The sequence below is a fragment of the Dermacentor albipictus genome, chromosome 9 (genome assembly GCF_038994185.2).
Source record: "Dermacentor albipictus isolate Rhodes 1998 colony chromosome 9, USDA_Dalb.pri_finalv2, whole genome shotgun sequence".
Lineage (NCBI taxonomy): Eukaryota > Metazoa > Arthropoda > Arachnida > Ixodida > Ixodidae > Dermacentor > Dermacentor albipictus.
The window spans coordinates 99,840,694-99,865,693 of NC_091829.1; the positions used below are offsets into that span (position 1 = coordinate 99,840,694).

At 49.1% G+C, this 25,000-nt stretch overlaps 2 protein-coding genes across 2 annotated transcripts in view; one reads left to right on the forward strand and one right to left on the reverse strand.

The window, feature by feature from the left end:
- Positions 1-2,017: 2,017 nt before the first annotated feature.
- On the reverse strand, positions 2,018-5,060 carry LOC139050173 (uncharacterized). Its single transcript, XM_070526381.1, has 6 exons — positions 4,460-5,060; positions 3,978-4,324; positions 3,404-3,653; positions 3,126-3,338; positions 2,169-2,950; positions 2,018-2,122 (listed from the first exon to the last, which is right to left on the reverse strand). Exons 1-6 carry the CDS (start codon positions 5,058-5,060, stop codon positions 2,018-2,020), a joined length of 2,298 nt encoding a protein of 765 aa, XP_070382482.1.
- A 3,186-nt stretch (positions 5,061-8,246) lies between these two features.
- LOC139050174 (uncharacterized) overlaps positions 8,247-25,000 on the forward strand; it is a 28,702-nt gene continuing 11,948 nt past the window's right edge. Inside the window, exons 1-3 of the mRNA XM_070526382.1 lie at positions 8,247-8,326; positions 17,688-17,961; positions 22,588-22,896. Of these exons, the coding sequence (XP_070382483.1) occupies positions 8,247-8,326; positions 17,688-17,961; positions 22,588-22,896 (663 nt within the window). The remainder of the gene's footprint in view (positions 8,327-17,687; positions 17,962-22,587; positions 22,897-25,000) is intronic.

The window sequence follows — 25,000 nt, forward strand, 5'->3', positions numbered from 1 at the left end:
AGAAATGTGAAGAATATAACCAACCCTTATATATAGCTTTCATTGATTACGAGAAAGCGGTTGAGTCAGTCGAAACCTCAACAGCCATGGAGGCATTACGGAATCAGGGTGTAGACGAGCCGTATGTAAAAAGACTGATATATATCTATAGCGGCTCCACAGCCACCGCAGTCCTCCATCAAGAAAGCAACAAAATCCCAATAAAGAAAGGCGTCAGGCAGGGAGATACGATCTCTCCATTGCTATTCAACGCGTGTTTAAAGGAGGTATTCGGTGACCTGGATTGGAAAGAATTGGGGATAAGAGTTAATGGAGCATACCTAAGTAACTTGCGATTCGCTGATGATATTGCCTTGCTCAATAACTCAGGGCACCAATTGCAATGCATGCTCAATGACCTGGAGAGTCAAAGCAGAAGGGTGGGTCTAAAAATTAATCTACCAAAAACTAAAGTAATGTTTAACAGTCTCGGTAGAGAACAGCAGTTTTTGATAGGGTGTGAGGTACTGGAAGTGGTAAGGGAATACATCTACTTAGGGCAGGTAGTGACCACGGATCCGGATCATGAGACTGAAATAACCAGAAGAATAAGAATGGGTTGGGGTGCGTTTGGCAGGCATTCTCAGATCATGAACAGCAGGTTGCCATTATCCCTCAAGAGAAAAGTGTATAATAGCTGTGTCTTACCAGTACTCACATATGCGCCAGAAACCTGGAGGCTTACGAAAAGGGTTCTACTTAAATTGAGGTCGACTCAACGAGCTATGAAAAGAAGAATGATGGGTGTAACGGTTATGGATAAGAAAAGAGCAGATTGGGTGAGGGAACAAACGCGAGTTAATGACATCTTATTTGAAATCAAGAAAAATAAATGGGCAAGGGCACGACATGTAGTGAGGAGGGAAGATAACCGATGGTCATTAAAGGTCACGGACTGGCGTAGCGGGCGGCAGAAAGTTAGGTGGGCGGATGAGATTAAGAAGTTTGCAGGGACAACATGGCCACAATTAGTACGTGACCGGGGTAGTCGGATCAGTATGGCAGAGGCCTTTGCCCTGCAGTGGGCGTAACCATGCTGCTGCTGCTGATGATAGCACCATCAATATGCCGGTTGCAATTAAATGGACCAAGTGAACTGTTAAACGAATGCAAATATCAGTGACATCATTTTATCACTCCATTGTTCAGACACGTAACCTCTGGATACGAAGGAAATTTATTAGTTTACGTAATTAACAAATTAGGATAATTAACTTTCCATAATTGATCTTAGCAAATGAGTGGTTTGCATCCCGTCCTCTGGATGATCGAGCCCAGCGAAGAAATTTTTAGTGAACGTGCTCCTTCAACACATATCCAAACAAATATTTTGCAATTACCACTTTTTGAGAGCGTAATTGACGCAGAAAAAGTACGTCTGTAAGGCCATCCGGGCCGCACTTAGCCTTTTGTGATATTGCCGTCAATCGTATGGTGCCGTAGAGATGTTCGTTGCGACGAGTCCGCTTCCCATTTTTATTCACGTCGTTCTTTCGAAGGCAAGCGGTTTAAAGTTTTATTGGCAACATAGGTGGGAACGTGTCCGCCGAAGGTTTTCTTGCTTGGTCGCAGAAGCGATAAATGGCGCAATAATGGTGCAGATTTAGTGCGTCGCTGGCAGCAAGATAATGCGCTGCCGCCGAGGCAAGGAAGATAACGAAGATGAACAGCTAGTACTGCTCATTGAGCCGGGCAATAGAGACGGTGCCATTGGGACGAAATCTGGGGCACCAATATTGACGGCTAAAGCGTTTTATTTGGTTGATTTCGCTTTCAGAAAGAGATATGCTTTAAGTGCAGTGTCAATGGTTCCTGTCTCGTGTATTTACATCTGGTTAAAAAAAAATATCCTATTCGTCCCCGAAAGTAGGTGAAAGCAAGGAAATGCGCACGCGCGCACGCACACACAAACAGTGAGAGAGAGAGAGAGAGATGCCACAGGTGGGCGGTGCTCCGGTGGAAGCGACTGGTGTTGCCGCTAGTCCTGCTGCGGGCTGGAACTCGGAAGGGGCAGTCGAGGGTGCTGGCCAGGTCCCGAGACGAGGCCTAACATGGTCGGCGTGTCTGTGCCACGTGGCCCCATCTGGAATGCGGACGAGCAGCGATGAGGCGCTGTCATGGGACACCACCTGTCCAGCGGAACAGGGTGGGCCAGGACGGAAGTTCCTGGCGAAAACTGGAGCTCCCGACTCCGGCAAAGGCCCGGGATGGCATCCTTGGTCAGCAGCCAGCTTCTTCTTCACCTGCTTCAGGATCACTATCGATCGGAGGTCCGGATGCAAGGCGTCCAAGGGCGCCTTGACCATCCGACCCAGCATGAGCTCACCGGGGGCATGACAAGCGACATCCTGGGGGGTGGTCCCGTACTTGAACAGTACCCGGGCCAACTGCGTCCGGAAATCCCAAGTCTGGCTCTTCTTGAGCTTGTCCTTGATGGTTTGCACCACCCGCTCGGCTGCAGCGTTTGAAGCAGGGTGATATGGCGGAACCATCATCGGGCGGATTCCATTCTTCGTCAGCCAGGCCAGGTACTCTGTGCTTGCGAAAGCAGGACCATTGTCGGACACTATGACGTCCGGCAGCCCCTGGGCGGCGAAGACCTGTCGTAGCGCTGCAGTGGCCGCGCCTGCTGATAGAGTGGTGACAGGTAGAACCTCCACCCACTTCGTAAAGGCGTCCACCACCACACTAAGGCTCTGCAGCATGAAGCCGACGAGAAGGAAACGACGCAGGTCATTCCAGGCCATCCTTGTCGCGGTGTGCCAGGACGGCTCACACGCCGAGGGCGATGAATCTATGGTCAGGAGAAGCTTGGAAGGATCGAAGTGTACCAGCACTGGAGCCTTGATTAGCTCCTTGCTTCGCTGGAAAGCCCGTTCCTGCTCCTTCTTCCAGACCCATTGCTGACCATCTTGAAGCAGAAAATGGAGTGGCTGTAGATGCACCGACAGGTTCGGCAGGAAAATCCTCTAGAAGTTGATTAGGCCGAGGTAGCTCTGAAGCTCCTCCTTGTTCTTGGGCTTAGGTGCCTTGAGCACAGCATCAACTTTGCGTGGAGCCGGGGCTAGGCCTGCCTGGGAAATTACATTCTCGCACGCACTCAACACTGGGGGCCAGGAAAACGCACTTTTCCAGCTTGAGCTTGAGACCGGCATTATGCAGTCGTGCCAGGACGTTGCGCAGGTTCTGCAGGTGGTCGCCGTCGTCGCTGCCAGTAACCAGGATGTCGTCCAAGTATACCGCCACGTGTCTCATTCCCCTGAAGAGTTTGTCCATCTCCCTCTGAAATATGGCCGGGGCTGGGGCCACACCAAACGGTAAGCGCGTGTACTGGAAGAGCCCCAAAGTTGTTATTCTGATATACTTCCGGGAGGCAGCCTGGAGCACCAGCTGCCGTAAGCATGTCTGAGGTCAAGCTTGCTAAACTTCTGTCCGCCGGACAACGCTGACCAGAGATCTTCAATCTGGGGCAGCGGGTACTTCTCGATGGTAGCGACGGGGTTGATGGTAACCTTGAAATCCCCGCAGATCCTGACACTGCCGTCCAGCTTGAGGACTGGTACGATGGAAGCGGCCAATTCAGACGTCTTGACGGGCACCGGCACGCCCTCTCGCTGTAACCGTTGCAGCTACTGGCAGACCCCGTCCTTCAAGGCGAACGGCAGTGGGCGAGGCATGAAAAAACGTGGCTGGGCTCCCTCAGGTACATGGATGCCAGCCGTTGTGCCGGCGAATGTGCCCAGCCCTGACTGGAACAGGGACTTGAACTAGGTCAGGAGGCTGGGGACGTCTTGTACCACATGCAGACTGGTTTCCTGGTACTCTGGCAGACGCACGCCCATTGCATGAATCCAGTTTCAGCCCAGCATTGTCGGCGACGACCCCTTGGTTAAGTAAAGGGGAAGGATTGCCTCCCTGTCACCAAAGCGAATGCATGCCTGTGCTTGACACTGGACCGAAGATGTCTGCGCGGTGTAGCTGCACAGCATCACGCCCGAAGCCTCAACGGACGCACCGGGGAAGGCACGCTTGAAGAGTTTCCCGGCCATTATTGACACGGTGGCCCCTGTGTCCAGCTCCATGGAAATCGGGTACCCGCAGATTTCGACGGTCAGCATGTACGGCCGCACAGACGACGGTACAAGGCCTGTGTGCCACATGTCGAAAATCGGCGGGTCCTCGGCCACGACGTGAAGCCTGGCCACGGAAGAACTTGAGCCTGCTGCCGCACTCCCCCGCCGCGTACCCTTGCGACGGATACCATGGCCGCGGGCTTGTGTAAAACCTGGGCTTGAACCAGGCTGCTGTTGCTATTTGCTGTTCGTCCTCCCCCTTCGGCATGCACGTGCTAGGTGCCCAGTTTTGCCGCACGTGAAGCATTTCGCTTGCGAGAACTGGCACTGTGAGGGGGAGTGGGCACCTCCACAGAGACCGCAGGCACTGCCTTTTGTCGCCAAGCTGTTGACCACTGCTTCCGCCGACCGTGAGCCAGTCGCACGGGCCATCTCGCCGGCGTCCTTGGCGGCAGCTTCCATTGCCAGCGCTGCCTTCACGGTGTCGTCCAGTGAGGGGTCGGGAAGCTCCAGGAGTCGCGTCTGTATGGCGGGGTTGTTGATGCCGCAGACGAAACGGTCCTTTAGCAGCGAGTCCCGTTGGTTCCCGAAGGCGCAGGTACTGGCTATTCCTCGTAGCGCAGCAACGAACTGCCCGAGGGTCTCTAATTCCCGGCGGCCCTGGTTGTTGAAGCGGAAACGCTCCATTAGTGTACTGGACGGTGATGGGTTGAAATGCGAGCGCAGTATGGCGAGCAGCTCACTGAGCGTCTTAAAATGCGGCGTGGCTGGCTTTAGAAGGTCGAGCACGAGACTGAAGTCTCGGGTCTCGCAGCTGGCCAGAAAAATGTCCCGCTGTTTGGCCTCGGTTTTGTCGTTTGCCCAGAAGAACACGTGGTCTAGTTCCTCGTAAATTAGCCAGGTGGACCCATCTCCCTCGAATGGCTCGAACCTTCCGTACAGCGGCATGGCGGCAGCAACGGGGGGCGGTGTTTTGTCGCTCGTGGCGGCGAAACACCGCCCCCCGTTACTCGTCGGTACTCGTCGCCATCCTCGTCGTCAGTGTCCCGATCCGCCCGGGTTCGTGAACAAGGAAGGGCTCGAACACCCTCCTTTAGATGGACGCTCCGCAGCGTGGTAGTGATGAACAATGACTGACCAAGGTAATTATAACTGGTAGCGAAGCTTCCATAGGAGCCCATACGTTCAAAACATAGCGGTCCATCTGCGGTTCATGGGGCTTAGCGCCATCTATAGGTGGTGGGAACACTTCCGGCGGAAGAAAAAATAATGTGACGCCATGTCCGTTAAAAGCACAAGTGAGGTCATTTTGTTTTCGAAGGCGCGAAATTTGTTTTGTTGTCCTTCCTTTGGAGCTATATATTCAAATGCCCGACCATTCGACTTGATGGGCGTTCCGGGCTTTCAGCGTGGAGAGCGATGCAGGGAAAGGCCATCCATACGGTTGTTGAAATCGCATCCCTGCACAGAACATACTTTCTTTGGAGGCCGACGAAAGCTTTAGGTGTAAAGTGCTGATCCTATTGTCGGATGCCAAGCCCGTCGGCCAGTGCAGTCGCACGAAAACCACTACACAATTATCTGGCGGTCGTAACTCACTACTTTTGACTGAACAGATTATGAAGCGATGAAGCTACCCGCGCCACCAAATTCAGACAAACATCGACAAGGAAGAAAGCAAAAGCTGTGAGGGTGGCGTATTTCAACAGGTGACCTTTACGAGAGCGCCTTTCTGCCCATTTCAAGACGTGCATTGCATTGCGAGTGATAGTGGCATCAGCGCCCCCTGTAGCGATAGGCGCTGAAAAGAAATGCATTTATTAATAATAATAAAATAAACCTATGTTTTCTTAACTCGTCATGAATATATAAAATTGACTAGGAATTTTATTTTCGTTGAATGAATCTAACTGTCTCGTCTGAATTAAAAAACGCATTTTTCTTTTCCAATGTTTGTTCCCTCCAAACATAGTCGCGCTTCAATCGCTTCTCCCATAACCCCCCATGCTGATGTCGGTGACAATCTGTACTGAACCGCTTTTCGCCCGAAGCTTCGCGACCTATTTGAATCGACCTTGGACTGACCCCGAGCAGCTGTGCTCGTTGATGTTTATTGCGGTGTGGTGATCAATGTTGCCTACCGAGCCTGGCAGGCCACCGAGCCTGGCGAGTCAACGAGCATTATGCCCGAGGTGGCGTCACATGCTTGCTACAGTATTTTTAGCATAATACAAAGACGTGCGCAGGCTAGTTATGTTATCATAAATGTGATGACTTAACCAATGAGCAACACATTGTTACTTTTCAGGAAAGGAATATAGAAAATAAAGTGTTTGCAGAGCGCCCCTGAAAAACCAAAACCGAAACCAAATCTTGAGTTTTGTGTGGCCGCCATCTAGTGGGACAAGATAGAACTAAGTTACAAGCGGCCTAAAAAAGTACCACGCTTTTCACCACTGCCAGCATGGCGCGAGACGATAGGTGCGTGCGATTGCCCCACTTAGCCACGGCTTCCAACGTTTCCGCCGTCATGCGGTTGGGTTTATCAAGATACCAGGGGAATATGCCCGTCTGTTTCAAAAATTCCTTTACAGAACAGTGTTACGCCATGTGTAGAGAGTTGAGATAGGCATCAATCAGAAGCTGAGTCTCCGGACTACATACGCCATAGCGGTTGCTACGATAAAAGCCATAGTTTCATCACACCTACCGTTTGTGCCTCGTAAACGGAGTACAAATTTTCGTCGTTTCCATAAGCGTCCATTGCTGATTCTTTAACTTCACTAGGAACAAAATTCTAGCTTTTCACAGCAGGATCACAGCATTTGCCTCGTGAGTATTGTCGTCTAGAACATTTCCGTCACCTGCCTTTTTCAATAATCGACCTGCACTTTTTATCATTCGTGAAAAACCCGCTGGTTCCATTGAAAACGCACTCGCTTCGTGCCATGGTCGCTTGGGTGGTCGTTAGCAAGTGTCCATAAAAGCTGGATATGTTCACTGTCACAGCGCAGTTGCGCTTAAGACACCCAGTACTAATCATTACTCCTACGCAGGTCGAACCACCATGCTTGTAGTACCCACAGACACTAGTGCCTTCTAGTTTTCTTTGCAAGAAACGCTGTTACCTATTCGGACGGAATATCGGTATGTGTAGTACATATATATATCGTGATACACAAATAAATATTGACACGTGTAATTATTTATTCTTTTCTTTGGGATTACATTTCATCCACTAGCAACTTAACGTTATCGCTCCGCGCAAGACGCGCCGTCATGATTTAGAAGTTACGCGTATGCTATCGCTGATTCTCTCTGTAGTGCATGTCCTCACCGAAGGTTGTGTAACCAGACTGCATATGCTACACGATTTGTGCAGTAGTTTCTGTATGGCACGCGGGCACCAGCGATTACCCTGGAACTTTCCAGAGTCATGGGTAAAAGCCGATAATACTTTACCCACAGAACAGATTTCGATGCCGCCATCATTGTGCTATGAGTGTAGCCTAGCTGTTGTTGTGGTCACATGTTTACTCAATAAAAACTTAGTTTCTTCATTCATAGTTTTGCCACTGTGTACTTCACCATCACTGTTACGTGACATCTGGTGGAGGCATTACATTGTTCATGTGCCGAACATCTCTGCAAAGCCGCAATCCAAGCCCTAAACCCGAGGATAACACGAATGTCGCCGAGGACCAGCGACTAAGCCGTAGACAACGACTGCTACCGGAGTATGGACCTCTTCCTTAGAAGACCATAGGGATCAAGGCCAAGTGAAGGACCCCTGTGGCAGTCCCAGCGTCCATCATCCTGCTGCAACAACCTCGGTAACCAACAAGCTTTTGTTGGCTGAAAAATCATCGGCTGAAAACTCTGGAACCTGACTGGAGACATACGAGAGGATCACGGCGTTCCACGACTAGAGCGGCTACGTCTAGCTGCGCCATGTCTATTTTTTTTTCATTGAAGTACGCTGCTCGGACTTAGTTTGAGAACAGAGATACCGCCCTGGCTACGTGAGGCCTATTTCATTAGAAATTCGTAAAGTCTTTCACGAGTGTCGTACACAAGAAAAGGGACGAAATTCTCTTAGGAACCAGGGTGCAACTACCCAACAAGAGCATCGCGATGTTCACGGACGAGATGAGTCGCCTCTTCCGCCACGCCGACCCCAACATGGCTGATGAAAAGGAAGTTCGGTTCTTGATGTTGGGTGTCAAAGACCAACTATGCACCGGAATAATACGCAACACGCCCTAGACTGTCGCACAATTCTTTCGGAGGCCACAACAAACGAGAAGACGCTTGAAATGCGCATCAGGCAATACAACTGCACTGCGCTGACAACAAACTACGCCGAATTTCAAGTGCTAAGCGCCGACGAAATGCGTGAGAAGATCAGAGCGGTCGTACGGAAAGAGCTGTAGAAGTTGTGTCCGAAATCACAGCCGCAGGTGGCCTCGATCACTGACATAGTTAATGAAGACCTTCCGCAGTAACTGGAATAACTGGAAGGTCCGGCATCGCTGCAACCCTAGCCAGGAGCGATAACAAACGCCACCGTCGCTCGCTGTCAGCATCCAGCTCGGCCACCACGCCAGGCCCCATCAAGCCGCAATTCTGTCCCCCACCACCACCGCCACCACCAGCATGCTCGCCAGTCGTACAGCACAGCTCCTCGAGGATGACGGACATTCGGCGCGCCCCCGACCAACGCCCTCACTGCTACACTGCGGCCATGTCGGCCATGTCTATCGCCGATATCCATACCGCGGCTTGGGATGGCGAGAGTTCGCCATCAACACCCAGTGCCTACAGCAAGGTGAAAGGACACATGATACCACCGACTACCTCGCCGCCACTCAGTGGAGCCCTCAACGTGCATCCTATACCTGTCGCTGCTGCGCCGACCATACATTGGTCCAACTCTTATCCGGAAAACTAATGGCAACAAACGATGGAGGTGGGGTTGCTGTTCGTTGAACTAAAGCTTCCGCCGTCGACGAAGACACCGAAAAGCCTATCTCGACGACACAGCCACAAGACGCTGCTTTCCTGACGAAGCCTGGTACCAAATAATACGCCAACAAAGAAGACCTGACGACGCGATGTTACATCCACGGGTAATCACGACGCAGCCGCGATCCGATGCCCAAACCTGACTGAAATGTAATAAAAAGAACCACTGACTTCGACCAGGTTCTCGACAATCATGCAGTCAGCGCTTTATTGGACCCATCGCCCCACAGTTAAAGAAAGTCAAAACTGCATGGGAATGCCTTCAAGTTCGGACCGCTGGAAGAAGCCAAATAACGCCGACTGGAATCTGCACATGAAGAATTACTGTTCATTGCCGGATCGGTCCTGCCATGTTCGTTATCCTCTAATAGCGTTTTTTTTTTCATGATGCAATCTGTAGGGTTCTTTTTCATCATTTTTCCCTTTATCTAGTTAGATGGTTATTTGTGTTCTACCGTGCCCACCTAGATATATGCGCGCAGGCGACGGCCTCCTTCGCCGTCGCTTCTCCTCTTCGGGAGAGAACACCTTCCTAGGTTTGCCCATCTAGGTCTGCCCAGCAGCGCCGAGTCTTGAGCGGTTGCCGGCCATGACTGGAACTGAAATTTAAACAGCTCCGCTTTTAAAAAGCATCAATGTAACGAAAACTTTATTCGCACAATGTGATAGCGTGAAAGATCAATATTCAATGCAAGAAGAACAGTAGAAATTACAACTGAAAGCAGGAAATATTAGGTATGGTAAGAGATTAGTAAACATTACACAGGATCATGACTCTGCAGAGTAGGTGCACAACGCGCTAACTGACATATTAATTGCTCAATCAACGCCACGCAAAGGGCAGGAAAGCAAGCAAAAAAGACCGAATAAAAGAAAACAAGGTAACAACAATTAAACTCTTCTATTTACGATAATCTACAGATTCAGAGGTAATGACTGGTGTGTGAACCCACACAAGATTTGTTTAGAGAGAAATAATTAAACTTAAATACTACAAATTAAATGAATAAGAACCTAGATAAGTACTGGAAAAATAAAGGCACTAGTGAACTGAGGTTGAGACGGCAAAATGTTCGAGGCGGAGCTGAAAAATTGCCTGAGATATATCCTGTGAGTACCTTCCGCAATACGTTAAGAGAGAGGCAATGTGCAATTTGAAATCTCTCGCGGTCTGCCTTCTACGGACGCCTTGGCAATCGCCTGGTGGTGGTGGTGAAGGTGATGATGATGTCTAGGCATCCCTTTTGAAACGGGGGATGACACAGCCGAAGAAAAACCGGCAAGCGCACGTAACCTCGCAGCCAATGGCTGCAGGAGTAAAGTCTACTAAGTAGTCCTTCCGTATAGCAATTATTTGCATTTATTACATGTATCAGTTTGCACAGTATTGCTAGTTATTCTTTGTATTGGAATTATCTTGAAATTAGTAAATGACGGCGATGAGGCTGCAGGAGCCAGTGAGCAGCTGCCACAGGCGGCTGTTTCGCGGTTCTTGTCAATGTGACTGTGTTGTTTCCTTTTTGTACATTCCCGTGATCTCAATCACGATTTCTAAGACGGAAACTTTCCGTCTGCCCGCTGCGAAGGTAAAACACCATGATAATCATCATCATCATGATAATCGTCATCATCAATGTAAGCATGTGGTGGCACTGCCTCTTTAGTTGACTTGTCGGCTCAAAATCTGGAGCCTCGTCTGACAGCGGTCGGCGAATCGCGGCGCTTAGAGAAAGTCGCAGTTTCGCCGGCAAGGCGAAGCGTCAATTACGATAGCAAAGAAATAGATATCTATACAAAGTAAGGATAGCAATATTATTGGCCGTATAAACTTTCAAACACTCGTTTGCAAACCAAATTAACAAGCATGGTGTCAGCGCGCACAGGAAAACATGAACACATCACACTCGCTGTCCAAACGCTGGCGAGAGGAAGCACTGCTGCAGGAGCGCGCGAAGTGACCATGGTGCTTTCTATCGCTTCGACGCAAAGTGAGCTGTGTCAAGAATGGCGAGCTGCGAAACAAGATTGCCACACAGTTACGACAGGGCGACACGACGCGCACCTCTCCCTCTCCGTCGCTGCAGCTGGGAGGCGTTCAAAGAAGCGACCTTTGCGCTGGAATCCGCCGCCTTCCACCCGCCCCATCGACATTGTGACGGAACTAGTTCGGGGTGCGTGAACAATGATTCCGGAGTTCCCCAACGCGGAGCTGATTTGACGCGCATGGACAAGCTGCCGCGGGAACTACGTATTTTTGTGCTTCTCACGCTTCGGAGTGGCGCAGAACAACGAGCGACCCTCGATCGGCTCCGATAGTTCCCGGAACGGCACCCCGCGCGGTTGCCTCTGTGTACAGAGCGCGGTTGCCTTTGTGTACGTAAACTGATCTGCAGTGCAGCGGCGAGTTGGTGATGAGTAAACGAACAGTCGCCGCGTCGTATGACCGGCGGATCGAGTGTATAAAAACTGTGGTTGTGCGAATGCTGAGGACACTTCTCCTGAGCAGTCATGTTAGACTGAGTCACTTCTCTCATGCAGTCCTGTTGGTCTAATACTCTTTTTCTCAAGCAGTCATGTTAGACTGATTTAGTTTCTGTAAATAAACCCTTTTCCTCGTTCTCGATGAGAAACAGTTCTTCACTTCATCAACGATCTCAGCGTAAATAAGTTGGACGACGGCATGGGCCAGCTACCTTCGAATTCATGCCGTACTCCAATCTTGGCAAAGGACCACGGACGAGGGGATTGAGCCCCCAATCCTGACAACTGGCTGACAGCGGTGAGATGGACTTTGCGACATGGCGCTGTATCTGCGGTGAGTGCTTGGTTTTTGCTTTGACTCTCTAGGCTTCATTTTGTGGTTGTTCTGTTTAGAACAGTAGGGAAGCTAGATTGTTGTGTGTTAGCTAGGTGGTGTTTTCCTAGCTAGATTTAGAGAGCAGAATCAAGGCAGTAAAGCAGCAGTCATGGAATTAAGGACACTGCTGAGAGACGAGTTGTTGATTGTTGGTGAGGAACTGGGCCTAGATGTACGTAAGGAAATGCTAAAATCAGAATTATTGCATATCATTTCCGAACAGGCCAGTGAGGAAGAAGTTGAACTGGGGTTTGAACTTCTGAAAAAGAGAGAAGAACGAGAGAGAAAAGAAAGGGAGGAACGCGATAAAGAAAGGGAGGAACGCGATAAAGATCGCGAGTTAAGAAAAATGCAACTTGAACTTGAAAGCAAACGTTTGGAGTTGTCTCAAGGAAGTGAAGGCGCTCTGGGACGATCAAGTGAGGCAGAATCATACCGCATGGACAGGCTATTAAAGCCATTTGAGGTCGGGACCGACATAGGCTTGTTCCTATGCAATTTTGAAAGGACTTGCGAAAAGATGAACTTCGGCCCGAGTACATGGCCACAGCGGTTGCTGTCTATGTTGCCGTGTGAGGCGGCGGAAGTAATCGCCAGATTGAGTGTGCAGGATGCATATGATTATGCAAAAGTTAAGGCTAGTCTCCTGAAGAAATACCGCCTTTCAGCCGAAGCTTTTCGGCAAAGGTTTAGGAGCACAGGCAAGAAAGATAGCGAGGGCTATCCGGAGTTTGCATATAGCTTAAAGGCCAACCTAGTCGAGTGGCTTAAAAGCGCGGAAGCGTACGACAGCAGAGACATGATCATTGAATGCATGTGTTTAGAGCAGTTTTACAAAACCATCCCCCAAGCTGTGAAACTGTGGGTGCAAGACAGAGGTAATGTGAACACTGTGGAAAGGGCGGCTGAATTAGCCGAAGAGTACGCAACCCGCAGAAAGTTGAACGCCGAGGAGGGAAACTGGGACGGTCGAAATGGACCGCGGAAACCATGTCCGTTCAAAAAGGGTGCGCAAACTAGACGATCCGAGCCTGTAGACATGGCGGAAAAGCCCGCAGAAAAGAGCGAGGAGAAACTTAACGGAGAAACCGCACAAAAAGAACAGAAAAGAAAATTCGAATCTGTTAGACCAATTCGCTGTTACAAATGCCACAAACTGGGACATATAGCTGGAAACTGCGAGAAGTCTAGCGTAGTTTTTTCCTACGTGGAGGAAAAAGATGAGAATATGGAACTTTTAAGTCCATATCTCCACGACCTGCAAGTTAACGGAAAACCATGCCGAGTGCTAAGAGACAGTGCCGCCACGCTGGACATTGTCCATCCGTCTTACGTGATGGTAGATGACTTCACCGGAGAAGTAGCATGGATAAAACAGGTTGTAGAAGAACACAGCGTGTGTCTGCCCATGGCCAAAGTCAAAATCAGTGGACCATTCGGGGAGCTAGAGACTGAGGCTGCAGTTTCCAAATTTTTGTCACTGCAGTATCCCTACATCTTTTCGAATCGTTCGAATCAGTTACTGCGTGACAGAGGGCTCAAACTGGGAGAGGGCATAGTACAGGCATTGACCAGAGGCCAAGCTCGTAAGATCGCGGCGCTTTCGGCTGAAAATGCTCAAGCTCCTCCAGCTGAAGCAGAAAAGGGGATAGCTTCAATACCCGAATCCGAGCTAGGCCCGAGGGACAAAAGAACAGTTGAGGAGAGCCTGCCAGTTGACCAGCTCAATGAGAGCGTAGCACTAGAGTGTCAGAGTTCTAGCCTGCAGGAAGAGCAAGCAGACGCGCTCACAAGCGAGACAGGGTCGTTATTATCACCGGCCTCAAAGAACTTTGATCAACTCTTACGCGTGGATAGAGAGTCACTGGCAGCTGAGCAAAAGAATGATGAGAGCTTAGCTAAATTACGTGACACAGGTAAAGAAGGCATTGCTAGGCGCAACGTAACGATACATGAGAGAGGAGGATTGTTGTATCGGCATTGCAGAGATCGAAAGGGTAGGATTTTAGATCAGTTAGTCATACCTACTAAGTATAGGGAGGACCTTTTGAGTCTTTGTCATGGAAATGGGTGGTCCGGCCACCTAGGCATAAACAAATCAAAGGAAAGATTGCTTATGGAATACTACTGGCCTGGCTGTTTCAAAGATGTAGAAAACTTTGTAAGATCATGCGACGCCTGCCAGCGTTCTGGTAAACCAGGAGAGACTTGGAAAGCTCCACTGAAGGTAGTGCCCTTAATAACAGAGCCTTTCAGACGACTTGTAATAGACACGGTAGGGCCTCTTCCAAAAACAAAATCAGGCTACAGGTACTTGTTTACCATGCTGTGTCCGGCTACCAAGTTTCCAGAAGCAATCCCTTTGAAAGAGCTCAGCTCCACCGAACTAGTAGACGCGCTTTTGACAGTGTTTGCACGAGTTGGGTTTCCAGCTGAAATTCAGGCAGACCAAGGGTCAGTATTCACGAGCGCACTGACTTCCACATTCTTGCAAAAGTGCGGGGTAAAGTTAATACACAGTTCTGTCTATCACCCTCAGTCAAACAGTGTAGAGAGGTGGCATTCGGTGCTTAAGCGAGTTTTGCGTGCGCTCTGTTACGAGCACAAGGAGGACTGGGAGAACTGTCTGCCGGCAACTTTGTTTGCTTTGCGAACGGTTCCACATGAGGCGACAGGGTTCTCGCCAGCAGAACTAGTGTATGGGAGGACACTCCGGTCTCCACTGAGAATGTTAAGAGAGATGTGGGAGGAAAGAGGGGAGAGTCCAACAGTGGTTGAATACGTGCTAAATTTACTGGAACGGCTAAGCGCAACCCGAGAACTAGTCGGAAAGAACATGGAAATAGCTCAAAGGAACGCCAAATTCTATTACGACAAGAATGCGAGGCTTCGTACGTTTAAAGTCGACTTAACGATGAAAGCGGAAAAGTGTAGGTTTGGTTGTTCGCAGGTTACTTATCTGGGCCATGTTGTCGGTCAGGACATGAGACGGCCGACTGAGCTGAAAATAGCTACGATTGGAGAATTATCTCAGCCGCGCCCGAAAACGGACCTTCGTTCATTTTTGGGACTTGTGGGGTACTATCAACGGTACATTCCGAATTACTCGCAATTGGCAAGTCCATTAACAGACGCCCTCCGAAAGGGAGCACCGAGTAACGTACACTGGGATAAGGACAAAGAGAACGCTTTTCAAAGTTTGAAAACGCTATTGGTTTCTCGCCCTGTGCTTCGCGCGCCAGACTACACAAAGGAATTCATAGTTCAATGCGACGCAAGCGACAGAGGTATGGGCGTGGTACTTAGTCAGGTCGGCGACGATAACGAGGAGCATCCTATCCTCTACGCCAGCCGTAAACTAAATGTAAGAGAGGAAGCCTACGGCGCTTCAGAGAAGGAATGCGCTTGTTTGGTTTGGGCCGCCCAGAAGTTGTCGTGTTACTTGTACGGAGCGAAGTTCATCTTCGAGACCGACCACTGTCCTCTGACGTGGCTCAATCAAATGTCACACAAAAACGGCCGCTTGCTCCGATGGAGCCTCACTCTCCAAGAGTACAACTTCTCCGTTAGATATAAGAAGGGAAAGTTGCATAGTAATGCGGATGGTTTGAGCAGGCTAATTTGAATTCTGCGTTTGAGGGTCCCGCCTAAATTTTGGGGTTACTAGTGTTAGCTTTTCTTTAGGCGAAGAAAATCCCCTCTCATTCAGCAGAATTCCCTCCATTAATTGCTGAATTTGTCAGCAGGAATTTGCTTCAGAAATTGGCATAGTGAAATGTAGCATTTTTTTTTTGTTTCTGCACTTATGTTGTTGTTTTTTTTGAAGCCTAGCGAGTCTAAAGTGAGAGCCAATGCACGTCATCTCGGCGCAGAGCCGTGTTGTGGGGTTCATTTTGCAGTTGCCTGTCCTTGTTGGATGTTTTGGGGCGGTGACATCAATGCACAAGTGGTCGCTGCGAGCCAAGACATCAATCCCCCCCTGACCAGCAGCCGTTCGCTTCCTGCCTAGCGGTTGTCAGCGCTAGACAGTCGAGACTTTCTGGGCCATGGAGGCGCTGTCAAGAATGGCGAGCTGCGAAACAAGATTGCCACACAGTTACGACAGGGCGACACGACGCGCACCTCTCCCTCTCCGTCGCTGCAGCTGGGAGGCGTTCAAAGAAGCGGCCTTTGCGCTGGAATCCGCCGCCTTCCACCCGCCCCATCGACATTGTGACGGAACTAGTTCGGGGTGCGTGAACAATGATTCCGGAGTTCCCGAACGCGGAGCTGATTTGACGCGCATGGACAAGCTGCCGCGGGAACTACGTATTTTTGTGCTTCTCACGCTTCGGAGTGGCGCAGAACAACGAGCGACCCTCGATCGGCTCCGATAGTTCCCGGAATGGCACCCCGCGCGGTTGCCTCTGTGTACAGAGCGCGGTTGCCTTTGTGTACGTAAACTGATCTGCAGTGCAGCGGCGAGTTGGTGATGAGTAAACGAACAGTCGCCGCGTCGTATGACCGGCGGATCGAGTGTATAAAAACTGTGGTTGTGCGAATGCTGAGGACACTTCTCTTGAGCAGTCATGTTAGACTGAGTTACTTCTCTCATGCAGTCCTGTTGGACTAATACTCTTTTTCTCAAGCAGTCATGTTAGACTGATTTAGTTTCTGTAAATAAACCCTTTTCCTCGTTCTCGATGAGAAACAGTTCTTCACTTCATCAACGATCTCAGCGTAAATAAGTTGGACGACGGCATGGGCCAGCTACCTTCGAATTCATGCCGTACTCCAATCTTGGCAATGGACCACGGACGATGGGATTGAGCCCCCAATCCTGACAGCTGTGAGAATGCGGTATGCACAAAGGTATAAGTCGTCGAAGCGCCTAGGGTCTGCCTGCCATGCAGATCGCTTTCAAGATGTGGCACGCGCGGTTTTGAAATACGTAGTACGCCACCCCTCTACCCCCCCCCCCGCAACCTAGCGTGCGACGGAAGACAGCGCGCTTCCTTTGCACTTTCCTCCCTTGGCGCGCGACATTTAGCCGCAATCGTCGCCTCTCCTCGCCTCGCGCCGTATGCGCACGTAGCGCATACGGCGCGTGGTGGCACTGTTAACGCCCTTGGGGTTTGTACAGAACATCATGGCGACGCCGTAAAAAAATATGCGCGACACTGTTCCCCTGCTCAGGAGTGACGTGAAGGTATACTGGTGCTTATGTGAGGCTGCTAAGTGGGCAGTCACTATTTTAAACGTGGTTCCAACTCTAACAATGACGGCAAAATAGCGCCGTAGTAAAAAATTATGTAGGCTACCACAATGTCCAAAGATGATGGCAACTGAAACTATAGAAGCTATATAGAAACTCTACGGAAAGTTCGTCTGCTCACGGCAAAACGTAGTCAAGCTTTCTCACGCACCCAATGTTGGCGACGTTGCTTGCCATAAATTCGCACACGCTAATTGGTAAGTGTAGCGATCTGTGCATTTTCTAGATTTTATTTGTGTCAACACGAGATAGCGCAGTGTCCGAGAGATGTTTCCCAAGGACTTCCTCATGCTTTCCACTGCTTGAAGCTGTCTTAGCTGTCGGCATTGAATATCTGCAATGCTTGCCCGAATAGAAGCACAACCAGAGTTAGTGTACAGTGATAACCAAGCCCCTTAGGCCAATGCTAACCGCGCGCTCACGCTCCTCGCTTCTGCAGACAAGGCAACGTCCCGGCTGAGGGCCAGACAGCGGCGCAGAAGGCGGCGTGGCTCTTCAAGTCATGCGAAGACATCGTGACGCAGGACAGGGACTACGTGCCTCTCATCCGCGGATACCTGCGCGACGCCAACCTGCACTGGCCGCAGCACCCCGAGACACGTGACATCGAGTCGGTGGACGTGTTTCGCAGCATTATCGAACTCAACGACAAGTGGGGTTGGCCCTGCTTGCTAGAGTTGAGTCCCAACTACGTCAGCGAAACCATGTTTGAGGTAAAAGCACGCGGCCGCCTGTTCAGAATAACGATACCAGTGGCGGAGACGCTATAGCTGGTCCCATCTTCCAACAAAGAGGAGCACCGAATAGACGTCGTGTGTTTCAAACATTGCGAATTTGTATAGTGATGCGTCATGCTAAACTAACAGCTACGTTTTAGAAGTTGTAACTTCATGACGCCCCGCTCGCACGCAAGAGCATCCTACTTGGCATGTTTCAGGCTCACGAAAAACTTGTCATATATAAATATAATTTTATACTTAGTGTCCAACTGTCAGACCTGGCGCCATCGACATAATCGTAGGATAAGTATAAGCAGCGAATAGGTTGACGTTCTATCTCCGAGGTATCAGATGATGCTGCTGACAGTGCTAATATATCAGTGCGGCTTCTTGTCCCAGATGTCTGAGACATGAAGCGAGCTGAAGCGCACACTGGAAATACTGGAAGCGCACACCGCGCAAATTTTCTTGGCATTTATTTTCGCTATAGAAAAGAACCCTCCTGATGATGATATTCTCGATGATGATATTCTCGATATGATATTCTCGGTGATGATGATGATATTCTTGATGATATTCTCGCTTTTTAAGTAGAAGCTATGTGTTGCCGTCGTGAAGAGAAATACGTCTGCTGTTGCCACCCATGGACAAAATACTTGAGCTCTTGTTTCCTTGCAGCCGAGTTACGGAACGCGAAAGCGGAATACCGATGCCTTACACGCCTCATAACAAAACTCGTTTCGACAATGGCAATACCTTGTATCGCTAATGTCAAGCAGTAGTAACGGTGAAAGCAGGAAAGCTGTGAATGACAAAAGTAGCCTTTTACTGCGCGAGCTTGTACCATCGAAAAGAGGCGACACTCAAATAATGGCGACAGCAGGGCACACAGTCGGCGATCGTCGAAAATCTGATCGGCCGGTCTGGCGCGTCGGCTTTTATGTGTGAGTCATCGAAGGTTTCAGAGTAATCGCTGGTGCCCGCGTGTCTTCCAAAAAGCGCTACATAGTTCTTTTTTTTAATATATGGGGTTTTACGTGCCAAAACCACTTTCTGATTATGAGGCACGCCGTAGTGGGGGACTCCGGAAATTTTGACCACCTGGGGTTCTTTAACGTGCACCTAAATCTAAGTACACGGGCGTTTTCGCATTTCGCCGCCATCGAAATGCGGCCGCCGTGGCCGGGATTCGATCCCGCGACCTCGTGCTCAGCAGCCCAACACCATAGCCACTGAGCAACCACGGCGGGTTACATAGTTCTTGTCGCGCATACGTGATAGAGAAAGAAATTCAACAAGAGAGGAGGGGCACTCAACAAAAACTGGCAAATGGAAACACGTGACGCCTAGTTTCAGCTCCATCCGATATTTGACGCGAGCATCGGGAAAAAAAGAATGTGAAATGAACTTACAGACAACCTATCACTTTTTATTCTGTCCCACTAAAACTAAAAAGCTTTTGGGTGTAAAGGAACTTATACTTTGCGACTAATTTTGCATGCGTTGCCTAGGGACAAGCTAGCGACACGCCAGACGCGCGTGCATACGTCATGCGCCAGACATGCCACCGGAGCGAGCGAGGAGGGCTGCGCATGTGAAGCTCGCGTGCTCGGCGACCCATCTGTTTTGGATGCAGCCCGTTTTCTGGGCTCCCGGCGTTCTCTTGTGTTCCGTCTGCATTTCGACGCGGCACCGCTGCACTAATGAACGGTGAGGAATTTTGTTTGACCGTCTGCGACGTGCACTTCAAGCACATTTGGCTTGCTGCTCAAAGCTGAACCGATATATTGACGCAATTATCCAAAAACAGCTCCGCCGTCCAGGCCTAGTTATTTAGAATTAACTACTCGTACTGGGAGATGTTTGCGACGCTTTCTATGAGCCCAAGCATTATTATAAGTTATTTAGGCAGTTTTTGGGCACGCTCGCATCACCTGGCTTTGTGGCGAAAGGCGCCTCGGCCGTGTGACTCAGTTTCGCGTGTACCGAATCTTAGCGGGACAAGTTTTGGCGCATTCTCTGACTCCAGACATTATTGTAACTAATTTCGCTACTTTTTGGGGTACTTTGCAAGCACTGTGGCCGCGCTCGGCGTAGTGGCGCAGTTAGCGAAAAGCAGCTCGGCTGTGTGCCACAGTTAGTTTTGCGTGTACGAAATCTTACAGGGAGAAGTTCGTGAGGTATATTCTCTAACCCCAAAAATTACTCTTATTCACTTTTTGGGATACATTTGAGGCAGGCTCACCACGCCTGGGGTTGTCAAGCTGTTAGCAAAAAAGCAAGCCGGCCGTGGTGTTAGTGTTGCGTGTACTGAATTTTAGTGGGCAAAGATTGTGACGCTTTTTATGGCCCTGCAACAACATATGCCTTATTTCGGCACTCGCGCTTGTCAAAGACGTGATAGCGATTGCCGAGAGTGATAACACAGGAGTGTGTTGCTTGCGCCGGCAGCACGCGTAAAACATAACGCCGAGGAGCTCAAGAACTTGACATTTCTCTTCTGAGGGACTGAAAACAGGCTTTGCACCAACGAATGTGTCTTGAGTGCGACTAGAAGACATTGAACGAGCATGTAACATGATCTGGATGAGAGCCTGTGTTGTATGCACTTCTGTGTTACTTGGCGTACCATCGCGTCGACTGAGGCCAAGTTGTTTTGGAAACGCACAGTCAACCGTGTATTCGTGCTCTTAAAGGGCAGGAAATATAACCTGGGAAGGGAGGGATGCTTGAAAATCAGATGTTTTCTTAAGATTTTATTGCATTGTTTGGGAGGAGTCTATTTGCTACAAAATGCATGTAAAATTGAATTTATCTTTAATGCCGCTCATTCGCAACTTACGCACGTTTTGACTCTACAGCCAATATTCCTGTTAGGTCAATATACCAAAATGATACATGCTTGTAATTCAATTTTTTCAGCTGATGGCATCCGGTGGAGCTTCGTACGGCAACGACTGCTGCTTACCTGGTGCCACAACTTTGTATGAATGCACATGAAGCCCGGAACGAGCATTTATATAGAGCAAAATAAACATTTCATCAATTCAGAAGACGTCATGCGTTTTATTTATGAAATAGCACGTGACACAGATTCGGTGGAGCCTTGTAAAGATCGTTCGCAATCAGTTTTACTAAATAATAAAACGATTCCGTGCCAAGGTCGCGCGTGGTTCAGCAGTAGAAGCGAAAAAAATAAATGCCGATCGGTGGAGCCGGCGTAGCGTGTACCAACTGGTCTTCAAAACGCGCGCGCCCGAAATCGAAACTGGAAGGTGTTAATACCATCCGCTTGGTGCGCCACAGTTCATTCGGCCGCTGGGCTTTATGGGAGTGTCCGCTCTTGTTGAAATTTTTTTCTCGATGCATACATGCAATCAGATCACACAAGGTTCGGTGACAACACACAGCGGATAGAACCATCGATAACATTCCAGAAACTTCCGATACCGACAGGCGCGTCCTGCGCTGAGCGATAACATTTGTTAGACGGTCAAATGCGGTAAGCCAATAAACAAGTGCACGTATCGATACCCTCCCCTTAAAAAGCATCATCCCGATGCTACCAACATGGAAGCGTAAACAAAACCATGCGCAGTAAAGAAAAAAGCAATAACAAAGAAACTAAGTGCCTAAGTTCGTCAGCGGGCGTAGAAAGGCTTAAGACGAACCACGTGGATGACTTCAGGGCCGGCGCCGCTGTGATTGCGAAATGCCGTCTGGCACTACCTCATAGTCCAGTGCGCCAACGCGTCACATGCTGTTGTAGGGTCCGCAATAACGGCGTAACAGTTTCTCGTTAAGTCTTCGTCGACGTACCTGAGTTCAGACCCAGGCACGGTCGCCGGATTGGTACTCGACGTAGCATCGTCGAAGCTTGTAGTGTCGGCAGTCGATCCCCTGCTGGTTCCTGATGCGCAGGCGGGCAAGCTGTCGGGCTTCTTCGGCACACTGGAGGTAGGAATTAGAAGGGATAATGTGTACAATAGCGCTAAAGACAGTGCTTTGCTATATGAGGTCCGAGCTGGTTAAGGACAAAGATATACCGGAGCAAATATGACAACAAGCTTAGGCATGTGTATGCTGCAGCGAAAATTCGGAGGCCACTCAGCACTTCCTAATGGAATGCGAAGGGATTCACCAGGGGAGAACCGGAAGTAATGTACATCTTCTAAAAGCGCCATTGGGTTAAAAGTGTACGGTACCATCAACACGCCAGCACTCGAGATAAGCAAGGAACTTTTTCAGTAATGACGGAAGAAAAGCATGGAGCAAATTGATACTACCATATCCGTTACAAGCATATGTAACGGTGCAAGGCAGATGGACAAGTTCTGAGGAAAAAAAATATCCGGAGATGTATACGGAAATACTACAACGAAAGACGTGTACTGCATACCTGATTAAATCAAGCAGGCTAGGTGACTATTTGTAGCTGCCCGGTTTCTAGGGGCCTGCCAATAAATCATCATCATCATAGATTTGGACACTACCTGCATGGTGCCAACGGTGGGATTGTGCATCGAGCGTCCGCGTGATTTCCACCGCAACAATGCTTTACCGTTCTAACAGACCATTTTACTTTTTAGCTCCCCCTTCAGGTCCTTTATCAATTTACAGGTCCTCGTACGTCCTACCAGAGGCCTTGATCGGTTCCAGTACCACGCGGTGACGCTTGGCGCGGGGTCGGTAGCCCATCGGACGTACTTCAAGGCGCTGTACACCCACTACGGTGGCGGGGTCCTGCATGGCGTCACGTTCAAAGAGATGCTGAATTACGAGCACGACATCATGCTGCCGGTGCTAGAAGCGTACCACACCCCGCCCAGGAGATATGTGTTCGAGAGGAACCACTCGGATACCTCGGGAACATGGGAACGATGGACCAGCGACATCGAAGGTTTCTACGGTTTGACCGGAAACGAGCGGGTAAACCCACAACCTGCTGCTTGCTCTTCACTCCCTTCAGGGTTGCTGCCAATGTTCGAAGCCATAGTCGGAGTGCCCGGAGGAATGCAGGTTTCTCCGCTTTTTTACTGCCTACAGTAAATACGAGATTTTGCTTGCGAATGCGATCTCAGAATACCTTTAACGTCATGCGCAAGTTTACCTTGGTGTTAACGCGACACTTCAGAAGTACAATGGGTTCAGCTAATTTCTAAATCATGCTACCACTAGGGAGCCTTCATGTACCGCGTTTTCAGGGTGATGACATCTCTGACGAAACTGTCGCAGGCCACAGCCAAATCTGGCTGAAGAACCGCCGTGAGGTAAAAGCGGCCGCTAAATTTGGCGGACAGCCATTTCGATTCTCTGCGAAGGTTCAGGAGCGCTTAAACCTCTTCTGCATTCTTTTGCCACGCAAAACTCCCACTAATTTGCCCACTTGGAAACGTTCTGAGCTGGTACCGATGTTAGCGGAGTCCGATTTTCAGCGCGTGGCTCCAATTAAACTTCAAAACGGCGACGGTGGAAGGTAGGAAAGCTGCATTTTCGGCGAAATCAGGCCGCAGCTCATTTGTTCGCTGCAGCGAGTCTGCTCGGCAGCCACATGGGTATTCAATGGGACCGGTAGAGTCTGTTTAGCTTTTATGTTGTCGCTGCTGTGGACAGTGACAGTCCCGCACGCACAATGCAAACTAATGTTCAGCCTCAGAGAGTTTGTCGCGTGATGTCGCCCCCTTCAGTTCGTTTTGCATGCGCTCAGCACCTAATCGCCAGCAGCAGACAGTCTTGAGGAGCGCAAACCATGCACTCTAGCGTTCACGCTAAGACGTGTATGGCCCTTACGTCGCCTTTGCCTTTGCCTAGTGCGATAAGCAAGCAAAACCGACCTTGAAAGAAAACTTTCACCGCTATCTCGACCGGATTGCTCAGTTTCACGATAGGTAGCTCATGCTGTCCATTTAAGCGGACATGACAATATGCAGTTTCCGAAGCTTATGTTTTGTTTCGACTCCATAGTTGTATGTAATTGAGTACAGGAAAGAAGAAAAAAATATATCCGTGCTATAAAGTGTGTGAAATCTTATAAGTACATGTTACAGGGCTAATGGGTCACTTAAGGTTGTAAAAGGGCACAAGAAAAGGTAGGCGACCCTAATCTTTGACTCTGACCAGTAAGACTAGCACCTTGGCGTTAGTGTTATGTCCATTGGTGTGCGGTAATCAGTGATTTCTAATTATTTGGAACACATCAGTAACTAAACTTGTAACTAAAATTATACTCTGATATAATACTGTAATTTTGTACTCTACTATTTCTTTTCAATTTTTTCGGATTTATTTAGAAATTCGTCTCAGCTAATTAATTATAATTATTCCAGACACTTCAGTAACTCAACTTGTAACTATATAAACTTATTCTCTGATATATCTATGAAGAAACCCATGCATTTTGTGCTGTACTATTTTTTTCTGATTTATTTTGAATCTCGTCTAAGGTAATTATAATTACTCCAGACACTTCAGTAACTCAACTTTTAACTTACCTTATGGTCTTATATCATATCTATAATGAAACCCATGAATTTTGTACTGTACTATTTCTTTTCTATTTTTTATTTATTTAAAATTTCGTCTCAGCTAATTAATTCTAATTATTCCAGACACTTCAGCAACTCAACTTGTAACTACATAAACGTATGCTCCGATATCTGTAATGGAACTCGTGAATTTTGTGCTCTACTATTTTTTTCTGAACTTCGCCTTCGGTCATCTCAGGAGGTGAACTGTAAGTGCTGCTCAAGAAACACGAGTGTCACTCGAAGCTCGTGTCACTAATCAACAGGACACGTACAGGACGCAGGACGTGTGCTAGATCCTCCCACGCATGCACCAACCCCATTTGTTTGAACGTTGCTAACGTTCGTGCTTAACTGTAATTACTCAGTAACTGAAGCAAGTGCCGATGTGAATTTGTCGCACGCCCGTAAAAGTGGGAACTGCAGTTTCTTCGGCCTCAATTACATCCCATCACGTCCGACAGTTTTTTTTATGCAGCAAGATTGAAGTAATACCGGGCAAATGGTTT